Source organism: Mustela lutreola, chromosome 8 (genome assembly GCF_030435805.1).
Source record: "Mustela lutreola isolate mMusLut2 chromosome 8, mMusLut2.pri, whole genome shotgun sequence".
NCBI classification, from domain to species: domain Eukaryota; kingdom Metazoa; phylum Chordata; class Mammalia; order Carnivora; family Mustelidae; genus Mustela; species Mustela lutreola.
This window is the reverse complement of record NC_081297.1, coordinates 92,546,164-92,558,362: the sequence shown is the minus strand read 5'-3', so window position 1 is coordinate 92,558,362 and position 12,199 is coordinate 92,546,164. Positions and strand designations below refer to the sequence as shown.

The 12,199-nt window shown below is 38.2% G+C and overlaps 1 protein-coding gene across 8 annotated transcripts in view; it reads right to left on the bottom strand.

Annotated features, from left to right (window-relative positions):
• Nucleotides 1–607: 607 nt before the first annotated feature.
• The window catches only part of EPS8 (epidermal growth factor receptor pathway substrate 8), a 180,867-nt gene continuing 169,275 nt past the window's right edge, over nucleotides 608–12,199 (bottom strand). For all 8 annotated transcript variants that reach the window (XM_059185963.1, XM_059185962.1, XM_059185965.1 and 5 more), the window contains 4 exons: nucleotides 11,748–11,970; nucleotides 5,005–5,185; nucleotides 3,644–3,773; nucleotides 608–1,883 (listed from right to left, as the gene is read on the bottom strand). In XM_059185963.1, the coding sequence (XP_059041946.1) occupies nucleotides 1,770–1,883; nucleotides 3,644–3,773; nucleotides 5,005–5,185; nucleotides 11,748–11,970 (648 nt within the window). In that variant the 3' untranslated portion in view covers nucleotides 608–1,769. The remainder of the gene's footprint in view (nucleotides 1,884–3,643; nucleotides 3,774–5,004; nucleotides 5,186–11,747; nucleotides 11,971–12,199) is intronic.

Below are 12,199 nucleotides of genomic sequence, written 5' to 3'. Positions count from 1 at the left end.
CTTTCTGTCATCGCCACCACTGTGCTATTTTCCATTGGAATTTCATAGCATAATGACATCTTTATAAATTACATCAATTCTTTTAATATCATATATGTCACATTCCATTCAGGCTATTTTAACTCTTCTATTTTCTCGAGTCTTATCCCTACATTTTCAGAGACTTTCAGTAAAGGCTAAGTTATAAATGCGTGTCAAGTGCTTAGGGCATGGAAAAGATCTAGAATGACCTTCATCATTCTCGTGTTTGTTTCACTTTCTCCGAGGGGCATCGTTTTAGGGAAGATTAGCAATTCCCTATCTCTCATAATTTGGGGGGGAATGAGACCCTAGGAGGTCGTTTCCTTGTCTATAAAATATAGCTCACACAGTTACTATAGATACCTAAGGAAGCATTTCTGTGGAAGCACTTAGTAATCCTAAGTGCTGTCATACATTTGTTTTTACCCTGAGACCAGCTCTTACTAGATGCTGAACAGTACTAGAAATCAGTTAAAAAAAAAAAAATAAAAAATAAACAGTGGGCCTCTGTTTTTCCCCATTCCGCACAACCCTGGTCCATAGTCTACATACCAAAACATCTCTTTTGCCAATAAGACAGAAGCCATTTATTACCATACAGCAAATACTGTTTATTGCAGACTCTCCAGCTGACTCATGTGAAAAAGGCACTATGAAAATTAATGAATCTAGATAATCTCTCTAAATGGATTTATGTTAAAATATACAACATTCTTACATAACATCTGTTTTATATATGTGAAATAATATAACATTTAATGACAAAAATTGTGTTTCCAAAAATAACATTTGTTGAAGGTTAAGTATCTTTCTTTTCTCTATCTAGAATCTTTCACAGGATTAAAATATGTGTAAATTAAGTGTTTCTTATTACCAGAAAAACTTGACACAGATAAACACATGAAGTGGCCCCAATATCCATTTAACTACTCTTATCAATATTCAGAACTGAGGCCTTCATTAAGGAAAACACTGTAACGCACACCAATGCGGGCTACCTTCTGGGACGCATTTTGACTGCATCTGACCTCTCTTCCACTTGTGCTTTCTCATATATAAGAACACAGTATAGATAATAAGCGGAACATAAACTAAATCAAAATACAGGCCATACAAGGAATTGTGATCAACAGAGCCATGACAAGTGACTTGTCTTGGAAATGCTCCATAAATCTGTATTTGCATGTCCAAGGCCTTGTTGTATTCTACAGTTCATTAAATGTTTTGATTTAAAAAACAAAAACAAAAACAAAAACGGTTGGCATGAAGAACTTTAAATAAATCTAAATATTCTATCATTGAGTATGTCAAAGAAGAGACCTCAGTAAGCAGAGGCTACTCTAAAGTAAGCTATGCTCTGAATGACAGACACCAGGGTCATGGGGAAAACTTAAATTATTTAGATTTTAAATCACGGGAAATACCTTTGTTTTGCTGCAGTAAATAAATTCACCACTGTCAGAAGGTGCCTGCTTACATACTGAGATAGGGGTTGAAATAATTAATCCAATAAAAGAACCCTCACCTTGGTAAAGCAGGCAAAAATCTTCCCCGAGGGCAAAACATCTATTTAAATTATTCAGTTTTAATAAAAATAATGGGCCTCTGCTTACTTTATGTTTGCATTGTTTCTTTATGGCCATAACTTAGGGATTCCGAGAAATAAGAATCTGACATTCCCTTCATGGCTTCTTAAAACAAAGCACATTGGAATAATGCCACAGATTTAAATGGAGTTTAAAGACAAATTAGTGACTGCTCCCCTCATCAAAAGACTCCACTCCTGAATCACTGGCCGCGGCACTGATTTTCTCCTGCCGTCTTCGCATGATCTCTTGCAACTCGGAGCTGCCACTATTATCCTGAAAAATAGACATGGTTCAGACAAGACAGTTATGGGATTGTGCAGGTTGAGGGTCATGTGATGAAATGGGTCAGGATAAGAGTCCTTTGTTTTTCTCCAACTATCTCTTGGGGAGAAGAAGGCTGCCCTTCCTATAAAGTGATGCTTCTGGACTTCACTAATACATCACAGTAATCGCTTTTCATTTATGAATTGTGTCTTAAGGCAATTCATTCACCATGCCTTTCACTCGGCCATGATAAAAATAAATCAATAATGTATATGGAATGCTCCAGATTCCCTGGGAGAAATAAGATATGTGTACAATAAGCATAATATGATGGCAAGTTATCAAAGAACCTTCTGAAGTTGAGCAAGATACTCATCTACCCTTAGGGGATTCTAAATTAAGCTCAAAGACTGGGCTCAGGGTACAGCAAGCTCCTTCCAGAATACAGGAAGGCTCTGACCCTCTGACCTCATGTTAGCTTTTCTCCTTGCCACACTCTACCTACTAAGCCCGTGCACCCTGATTATTCTGCTCTCATCGGTGGAAGTTTCTGGCAAGCCAGGTGAGTCATCTAAAAGATGGACTAGATGCAAGAGAAGGGTGTGGTGGGAGGGCAGTTGAGGAAGATAAAGAACCCTGGTTCATATCCAGAGCAACTGAAGGAAGAGACCAAGAGGAAGTGGGAGCTGAGGGCAAATTATACGCAATCTGACACAAAGGAATTCAGGAGCTTTGGAACTTTCTCTCGTACCCTTGAGAAGGAAATGTATATACTCTCAATAAAGTTAAAATGTATAATGGTAAAAAAAAAAAAAAAAAACTGTCTTAGAAAAGATACAATCCTTACTCATATTCAGTATATGGAAAGCCTGATCCAGGACACGCCCAAGATCCACCTAATATAGAACTCCCAAGATCAATGTTATAGGACCAATTTCCAAGGAAATAAACTTTCTTCTGACAGTGGTTACAAGGTTGCATGCATGAAGCTATTTCACTGTGAGTTATTTCACTGTTGAATTTAGAGGATATACTGGCTAGGGGAAATTACGTATCAATTTTACACCAAAGCCAATATTCTTTCAGTTGAGTGGAAGTATCATGAAAGCTATTAAGAACTATGAGATATAACAGTGAAACTACTATCCTTACAGAGCCCATTTTATGAAGAGTAGGAGGAGGAAGCTTAAGGATATTCCATCTAGAAAACATTTCCTCTCCTCCTCTCCCACCGACAACTATGACTAAATATTTATTCTTCAGCACTCTCTTTTCAATGAATATTACCTAATATTTTCTCTCTGATTATTTAGATATATAACAAGACCTAAGACCCACAGCCAGGGTTTTAAGACCTTATAGCCACTGGCCTACAAGAATCTCCAAACTAAATATTAAGAACAGGCAAAAATTCTGACCTCTTAAGGCATTTACTTATTCAGAAGTGAATGTCCATTACTGTGTCAAAATTTAAATTTCTACAGAAGTAGTTAATGCATATAAAATGAGAACATTAGGCTTTTCATTAAATGCCCAAAAGCATATGCTCCAAGCTTCATGTTACAGGAACATTTATGATAAATTAATCTACTGCAAATGCTCATGGATGGTCTCCTGTGATCAATTACAAAAGTGGAGTCAAATTTAATTCAGCTCTGTATGAAAGGGAAATTGACAACTATGGACATAAACAGCTGATTTCAGAGCTTTCAATTTGCAGTGCACACTCTTAATTAATGCAAACACCAACTTAGGTTGACAAGTCATACCTCTAATGCAGCTTTTTGTACAGTGATTTGGCTAAAGACTCTGGACCCTTCAGGGCAGACTGTCCTCAATTCCTCTTTGTTGAGAGAGAAAAGTTGTGCACCATTTAATACTCCAAGACTATTGACAGTCCTGAAAAGCACAGGAGAAAGAAAGAGAAATACAACATTAAAAATATTATCTAGGTGGCTCAGCCAGTTAAGCGTCCTGCTCTTGATTTTGGCTCGAGTCAGTATCTCGGGGTCAGGGGACTGAGTCCGGCATCGGGCTCTGCACTGGGCACTGAACCTGCCTCTGCCCCTCCCCACCACCAGTTCATGCTCTTTCTCTCAAAATAAAAGTTAAATAAATAAATAACTTAAATAATAAATAAATAATAAATTAATTAATTGACTTTCTTCTTTTGTTTTATATATATTTATATATAAAATAATAAAGTATATATATATTTATATATAAAATTTAAAAATTTATATTTATATATATAAAACAAAGAAAGAAAGATTCTGGTCCTGCCATAACCTCTCTTTTCTAAGTGTTCCAAATAACAAAACTCTTATAAAATGGTACTACAGTACTTATTCAGAGCAGTGACAAAGGACTTTCATGATGAGGACCCTGAGGCTATAGAAGATGATTATGAAGGATCAAAAAGGAGCCAATTGTACTTAGTATCATTATTGTGGAGTACCAATTCCCTGAAATATGGTGTTTCATAGGGGGAACACATAACTTTCTAACCAGGCAACTGACTAATCAATATATCTCATTTTTCAGTCATGTGGGTATATGAAGTTTATAAAATTCTCTTAAATATGTATGATTGAAATAGTTCCTTGTATCAAATACACGTAAAGTATTTTCAGATTTTTAGATTATAGATAAATTGAATTGTTGGGCTTACCCAACACTGGGCTTACTAAGGGAAAAGCTCTATTACATTATAATATATAATAGGTAATTTATCTGTTTTTTATTTGGTTGAGAATCTATATCCTGCAGCAGAACATTCTGCTCTATGCCCTCTAATATCTGGGGAGTCCAGCTAACACCTTAGTTCTACCCTGAGTGACCAGATGAGGGGGAAAGAACGCTACCGCTTCAAAGCTCCTGATGGTTTGCTTCAGGAACCACCAGTATGTAGTCATTATTAACTAGAAAACAGGGTAACACCAAATTATAGTTACATCTGATTCCATTTTTTTTTAAGCTACAAATATGTATAGTTATTTCCTGAGCATGGAACAAATGCAGTCTGGGCTCCCCAAATTTTTAAAGAGTCATGTGTGACATCTTAGCCACCACACTGAAAGTAAGGCATATGTTACATACAGAAACGCAAAGTCTTCCTAGAGAGACTTACACAGGGCTGAACCCCTTCGACTGTAACCATGTCTTCACATCTTCTGGTGTGGAGTCATACGTGATATTGACAACTGGCACATTCTGCCGTGGCACGTGGAACTTCTTCTGGGCGGCGCTCCGACCGATGGTCAGTCTGTGGATGAGCTCGTCCTGCACTTCCTCCATCTGAGATTTCCTTCCTGCACATCAGCATGGGGTAGGTTATTTTCGAAAACCCGTAGCATGTGTCACACTTGCTAGAACCCCAATGCCCCAAATCCTTTGACCCCAAAAGAACTTATAATCTAGTGTTCCTACCATCTTTCCTCACGGTCATCCTCACCCAGAACAAATTCCATGGTCAATTATTAAAATCACTCCTTGGCTCTTCTCTGCTCTCTTCATTGTACTCACCTGGCAAAATGCCAACCCTTGTTAAATCGAACTTTCTACTTATTCTGTGCCTGCACCTGCACAGTGAGTATAACACAACAATGCTGAATGATCTCATGTTAAATTCATGAATATGAACCTCAACCAGGCTGCTGTTTCCTGACAATCAGACTGCATTTCCTTAGGTCCATGGTAACAAGTGGGGGTAATTTTGACCCCAGGGACATCTGCCAATGGCTGGACACACTTTTGGATGGTACAAGTAGAGGGGAGGAGGAGAAAGGACTCAACTATCATGTCGTGGGGAGAGGCCAGGGCTGCATAAAACATTCTATGAGGTACACGCCAGTCTCCTACCACAGAGTATTACACCGCCCCGTGTCCACAAGATTCAGGTTGAGAATCAGCCCTAGGCCACGTTGCTGCCCACTGTTAGATGTGCATGTACTCTCTTCTTTGTCTGCAAACCTCCAACACTCATTCCCCAGTTCCCACCTGGAACTGATGATCTCACTTTCCTAATGTCCAACAAAATAAAGAAGTTAGAAGAGAACCTCCATTACGTTCCCTCAGTGGTTCTCCTTGACTACTGGCACTTTCCCCTCGCACTCTGCCTCCCTCCTCTTCCTCCCTTCCTACTACATTATGGATCAACAGTTTCTACACTCCTAAAGCCTACCCCTCTACGTGTGCATATTTCCCATCTCCTCTGCCCATTTAAATATTTCAACAGTAATTTCTCTACTTATCTAGGCTATCCATCTTCCTCTCTTACTGAATCATTTCATCAGCATGCAAACACATTTTGTATTATTTTGATACCTTTCCTCTTCCCTGTAAGCCCTTTCTTGACCCCATGTCCCTCTCAGCTACTACCCATTTCTCTGCTCCCCTTCTTGTTAAACTCCATGAAAAGTTGTTTATACTCACTAACTCCCATTCTTGTTCTCCAATTTCCTCTTGAATTCATGGCTAAAAAAATGGGCCTTGGGCCCCATCCCTCCACCACATTTTGCTAAATTCCTATGGTCAGTTTCTAGTTACCATCTCATTTAACCTACTGGCAACAAACGACGACGAAGATCGTTCCTTAAAATCCCTTCTTTCTGTGGCCTCTAGGACACCACACTCACCTGATTTTCTTCCTGTCTCACTGGCCTCTCCTTCTCAGTATCCTTCTCTGATTCTTCTCTTCTGCCCAGTAAGGGCACAATCCTGGAACCTCTCCTCTGCCAGCACTCACTCCATTAATGATCGCTCTGCCGTTTAAAAGCTGATGACTCCCCAAATTATTTCTCCAGTCCAGACCATTCCTCAGGACTCTAGACCCATATATACCAACCCTCTACTTGATAATATTCATTCAGATGTCTATTAGATAGCTCAAACAGAACGTGTCCAAATCTGAACCACTTCCTAAAGCTTGCTTTTATGCTATATTTCCCAACTCGGTTGATGGTAATTCCATTTCTTCAGTTCCTCTGGCAAAATGCCACGGAGCTCTGCTAGACTCCTCTTTGGCCTCTGTTACACCCAATCATCAGCAAACTCTATTAGGCCTATCATCAAAACATAGCAAAAACCTAGCCACTTTACTCCATTTTTTCTGTGACGAGCTCTGTCTGAACCACCAACCTAGTCACAGGTGGCCTTCCTTCTCCTCTTGACCACAGCGCCCCTTGCTCTTCTGTATTCAATAGAAAAGCTAACGTGATCTTTTAAAAATGTATGTCAGATAATGCAACTCTCCAGCTCTAAGCCTTTCCAAGTAATACAAAGTACTCCCAGTAAAAGGCCTTAGATGACCATTTTCTGAAGTAACTCTACTGCTCTTGAAGACCTCTGCTCTAGCTAACGGCTTCCTTGGTGCTCTTCAAAATTAAGGGCCTGTACCTAGAATGCTTTTCCCTTATGAATCCATTTTACTCACTCTTTCCCTCCTTTAGAATTTCCACATTTAAAATTGCAACTCCCTCCCCATCAGCACTTCCAATCCACATGGCTTTATTTTTCTCCAAAACCACTTATAATATTCCCTATCAACTCAATCATCTACCTCTCTCCTTTCATCAAAATCTATACCTGAAAACAGATTTGTGGTTGCTTTGTTTGCTTTACCTGAAATACCTAGAACAGGGTAGGGACTCAATAAATATTCGCTGAATAAATGAATGACTAAGGCATTCTGCTGAGGTTTTTCAGTGAGAGAGACTTTGAAAAGCATCATATACAAACCCCTAAAAGAAAGAGCAAAGAAAATGGAGGCCACAAGAGATCTGTTGAAATCACAGTTTTAGCAGAATTTAGTTAGAACTCAATTTCTTGACTTTCAGTTCATGGCTGCTTTACGATCAAAGTCACTGAAACTACCTTCGATCAACTTATACATTACTGCTTTCCCCAACCCATTTTATGCTTATGGGAAAGATGTATATGCAAATATCTTTATGAGAAAAATGGGGAAGAAATTAATGTAGGGGAAAGAGAATAATGTACTTGTGTATTAAAACATATATATATATATACACATACACATTCTATATAATTACATAATAATATACTTATTATATATATGCACACACACATTATTTGTAAATAATCTTTAAGTAGAGAACTGATATAGTAATTCAGTTAACTAATTAGCTCGGCAAGTGGCAATGACCAGGCCACTAAGGGAGCTTTTTGTGACAACTCTTTCATGATCTTTTTTGTCTTTTTTCTTTTCATTCCTCCCTTCTTTTCTTTTTCAGGGAGAACATTTCAGAGTGTTTGGTGTCCTTGAGAAATAAATAAAAATGTGAAATAACCAAATAGTTCTTTCAGTCTAATTTTTTTAAAGCCTTAGATATTCAGGTAACCTGGTGAAGTCAAAAGACAGCAAGAGGAGAGATGAAGGGCGAGGGGGGACGAGCGAAGGGGCGAGAGAGCACGAGAGAGAACGCTGCTGACTGGTTCATTTAAGTGACACACAGCATGCATTCCACTGGTTCGCTTTTTTAATTCACTTCAAACTGCCACACAGAATACGAGGATGTCTCCAAGGTGTAAAATGGACAGAGTATACCACACTAAAAGACTTATTTTCTTATCTATGAACGTAGACCCTGCATGATCACCTCTAGTTCACAGCATAACTTTCCAAAGAGTAAAAAACCCTCCTCTGCTGTGCTCTGGGCTTCTGGTTTCCATTTCCAATGTTCTAGCACACAATAACAAAGCAAACTGACTTTACACCTCTTTCTGAAATAACACTTCTGATTACAAAAGATTAAACCCAAATAAAAGGACTAACACTTCAAAGGAAGTGGAAGAAATGCAAAATACCTGAAGCATTGGTATCTTCTAAAGTGATAAGAGAACCTTTTTGAATCCTGTGATAAACCAATTTGAATAGCTTATATGACTCATGACTCCAAGCAGCCAGCTTAAATAGGCCTGTCTCTCTCTCTCTCTCACTCTTGCTACCTGTTAACATTTTAAAAAACAGGCATGTTGCCTTTTTCCCCTTTTAAGGCTATTTGGTAACTCTTTTCTTTGGAGTATCACTTTTTTTTTTTTTTTTTTTTGAGTAAGTATCACTTTCCAATTCCTTCCATTTTATTTTTACCAGAAGTCTAGGTAGTAAGCAGAGAATGTAGGAAGTCTAAAAGGCTTATTTTGAGAGAAATCTGGCCATTGACAAATGTACATTTAAATATGTCTGGTTCTAAAAGACTACTGAGAAGGCCCAATGTTCATTTAGAAAAACCGTTCTCCAAAAACGTGCTTGCTCGGGAAAAAGCTATCATGAAAATAAGCATTTTATAAAAAGAAATACATTTAGTTAATATGAAACTATGCTTCTGAGTTATCTTTAAAAGGGAACTTTGTGTAGGGAAATGTAAACTTTTATTGTTAACAAAGAAACAAGTACAGATTTACTTCAGGGAGAGATGTATATGTTTTATATACCAATGCTACCCTTTTACTTATGAAAAACAGATTCAAAAATGATGAGTCACAATTATCAGGAGAGTTCTCTATCTTTGAAGTGTTCAAACTATGCCCCTTTCCCATTAGGTTATTCTTAGTTTCTCAGACTAGGACAAAGAACAAACTGTCCCAACCCACAGACTGTTCCAAACGGGGACTAGATGCCTATGAACTCTGATCTAGTCCTGGAAAGAGTACTGCAGTGTCAAAGATTACTGTGCTGACGTATCAAGGAAGGGAGATGTTATAAACTTGTGGTAAAAATGAAAAAAAGAACAGTCATTTCTGAGAGGGAAATTTTCCTTAGGGAAATCAATAAAAATATTTACAGAACTTTCTCATCTCAAAACTATGTCTTTGAAAAAAATAAAAACATCTTTTAAAAAAATACACAAACATTTAAGAAAATTTAGTAGCACAGCATACTTCTACACACTTACACATTCTCACACACACAGTTGTTTTTGCTGCACAATTAATCATTTCTCTAAAGCTTCACTTTTCCATTACTTTTTGGCAAGGCTGGGATATGGATAAGAAGATGGTAAATCAGCTCTATTTCGGAGAAGAAAATAAGGTATAAAAGTAGACTAATGATTATTGCATTTAGCCAGGATTTCTAGAACAACTAAACACTAATATACATATCTTCTTTTAAAAATTAAAAATTTATCAAAAAATGACCACAACTGAATAGATGCAGTTATGACTTATTGAGATGAAAAAAATGTCACATGAAAATGGAAGTAAAAGATTCGGTATTTACTTTAGAATCTAACCATCCAATGTCAGCTTTAAAGTTAATAGTTCAGGGGTGCCTGGGTAGCTAAGTGGGTTGAGCAGTTGACTCTTGGTTTCAGCTCAGGTCATGACCTCTGGGACAGGAGGTGAACCCCCACCTCAGGCTCTGCACTCAGGGGGAGTCTGCTGGAGATTTTCTTTCCCTCTTCCTCTACCCCTCCCCCCACTAAAATAATAAATGAACCTTTAAAAAAATAATAGTTCAACACTTGTATTTGAATGGCAGAAATGAGATTTGATAAGAAGACAAATTTGGGAGTCATTCCTTCTCTACCAATATGGACAATATTAAAAGAGATGGAAATAGATTGATCACTGACAGTAAAAGTAAGTTTATATGGCGGGAAGAGCCCAGAACTGAGCCCTAGGAGACGCCACATTGAAAGACCAAAAGAGATGCTTTATACATAAGCATACCCGCACGTTCATGTGCATAAATACATATTGAAGAAGTTATCTTCCTGGCTCTAATTTTCCAAGAATGTTTACATGTCCAGGATAGGTAAAGCAAGGTAATTTTATAATATATATACAAACATAATTTGAAGATAAAATAAAAAAAATTGTCTTAGAATTCCTTTCAAATTTCAAATTTCCTACACTGCTGTTCAACAGTATAAACAAGGATAATCCAAAGTTTGCCACAGTGTCCTTTCAGCTTTCTAAAATCTGGTTTTTCACAGAAATTATTTATGTAACACATCAAACTTAGTGTTACGAACATATGAAGTTGAAGTGTAAAGCGAATAAAACCTGAATTTGGAGGGAATATTTGAAACTGGTATTGGCAGGCTGATTGTGTTAAGTGAGTGTGTGTGTGTGTGTGTGTCGCAAATATGAGGAAGAGGAGCAGGAAAACCATGATGATGATTCCGATGATGATGGCAGCAAATATTTGAACTGCTCATTATTGGTCATATTGGTCAAAAATCAAAGTTTTTCAACCTCAGCATCACTGACATTTTGGAGCAGATAATTCTGTTGTGGGGGGCCGATCTGTTCTTTGTAGGATGTTGCTAAACAGCCCTGGCTTCTACCTGTTAGATATACCAGCAGCATCCACCTGGCTGTGAACAAAACATTCCTCCAGTCAATGCCGGATGTTCCCTCCGGGAAGGCGGTATGACCATCTCTGGGAGAGAACAACTGATCTAAATGATTTATATGTACTATACCTCACTAAATCCTCACAATCATGCTATGAAGAAGAGGCCATCATTTGCCCTCACTGTTCGAACATGGAAGCGGAGAGAGGATTATTAAATTGTTGAAGGTCAGTGGCGCTAAGTGGTGTTTCACTCTACCAACTCAAGTATGTTCAGCTCCAGAATCCATATTCAACCACCACAATAGATTGGAATATGTGTACGAATATACACAATGAAACAGTGGAGAGAAGTTCCCGCTTCTTAGAATTACCTGAAGGACAAGAAACTAGATGAAAGTGTTTGCAATCCATGAAGTAGAGGGCAGGTATAAAGGGTCAGTATTTATATTTAATAATGTTTAGTACCCGTAGAACCAACAATATTTTACTTAGCGATGCTTCTCATTCACGGGAGAAACTGCAAATTGTTGCCTCCCTCGGAAACTTACGGTCCACGGGAAGTTGTTTGTGTCTCTGGTTATCTCGCACGATGCTGCCACCGCTGTCGCTGGAACTGCTGTTCTGACGAGTGACATTTGCCGGGATCTTTGGCACAGAAACAGGTGCTGGAGTGGAAGGAGGAAGCGGGACAGGAACAGGAGCCGGTGTTGGAGGAGGTGACGGAGCAGATGGAGTGTCAGTTGGTCGGGGACCATACTCCATCCTTTGTTTCTATAAAGACAAATCATTAATTTGAAATGGCAAAATTATAAAGCCTCGGCTAGGAAACATAATATACTTGACAGGACATTGCTGGCTATTTATTTGTAAACTCACCTGCAAATTCATAATAATTTGTGTGTGCGCACACCCTCTGATCTTTTATGATACAATGATGATTAAAAGTCATCTTTTAAATATTCTACATATTTGTTCAAATTCAAAATGTAAATTAAGAAGT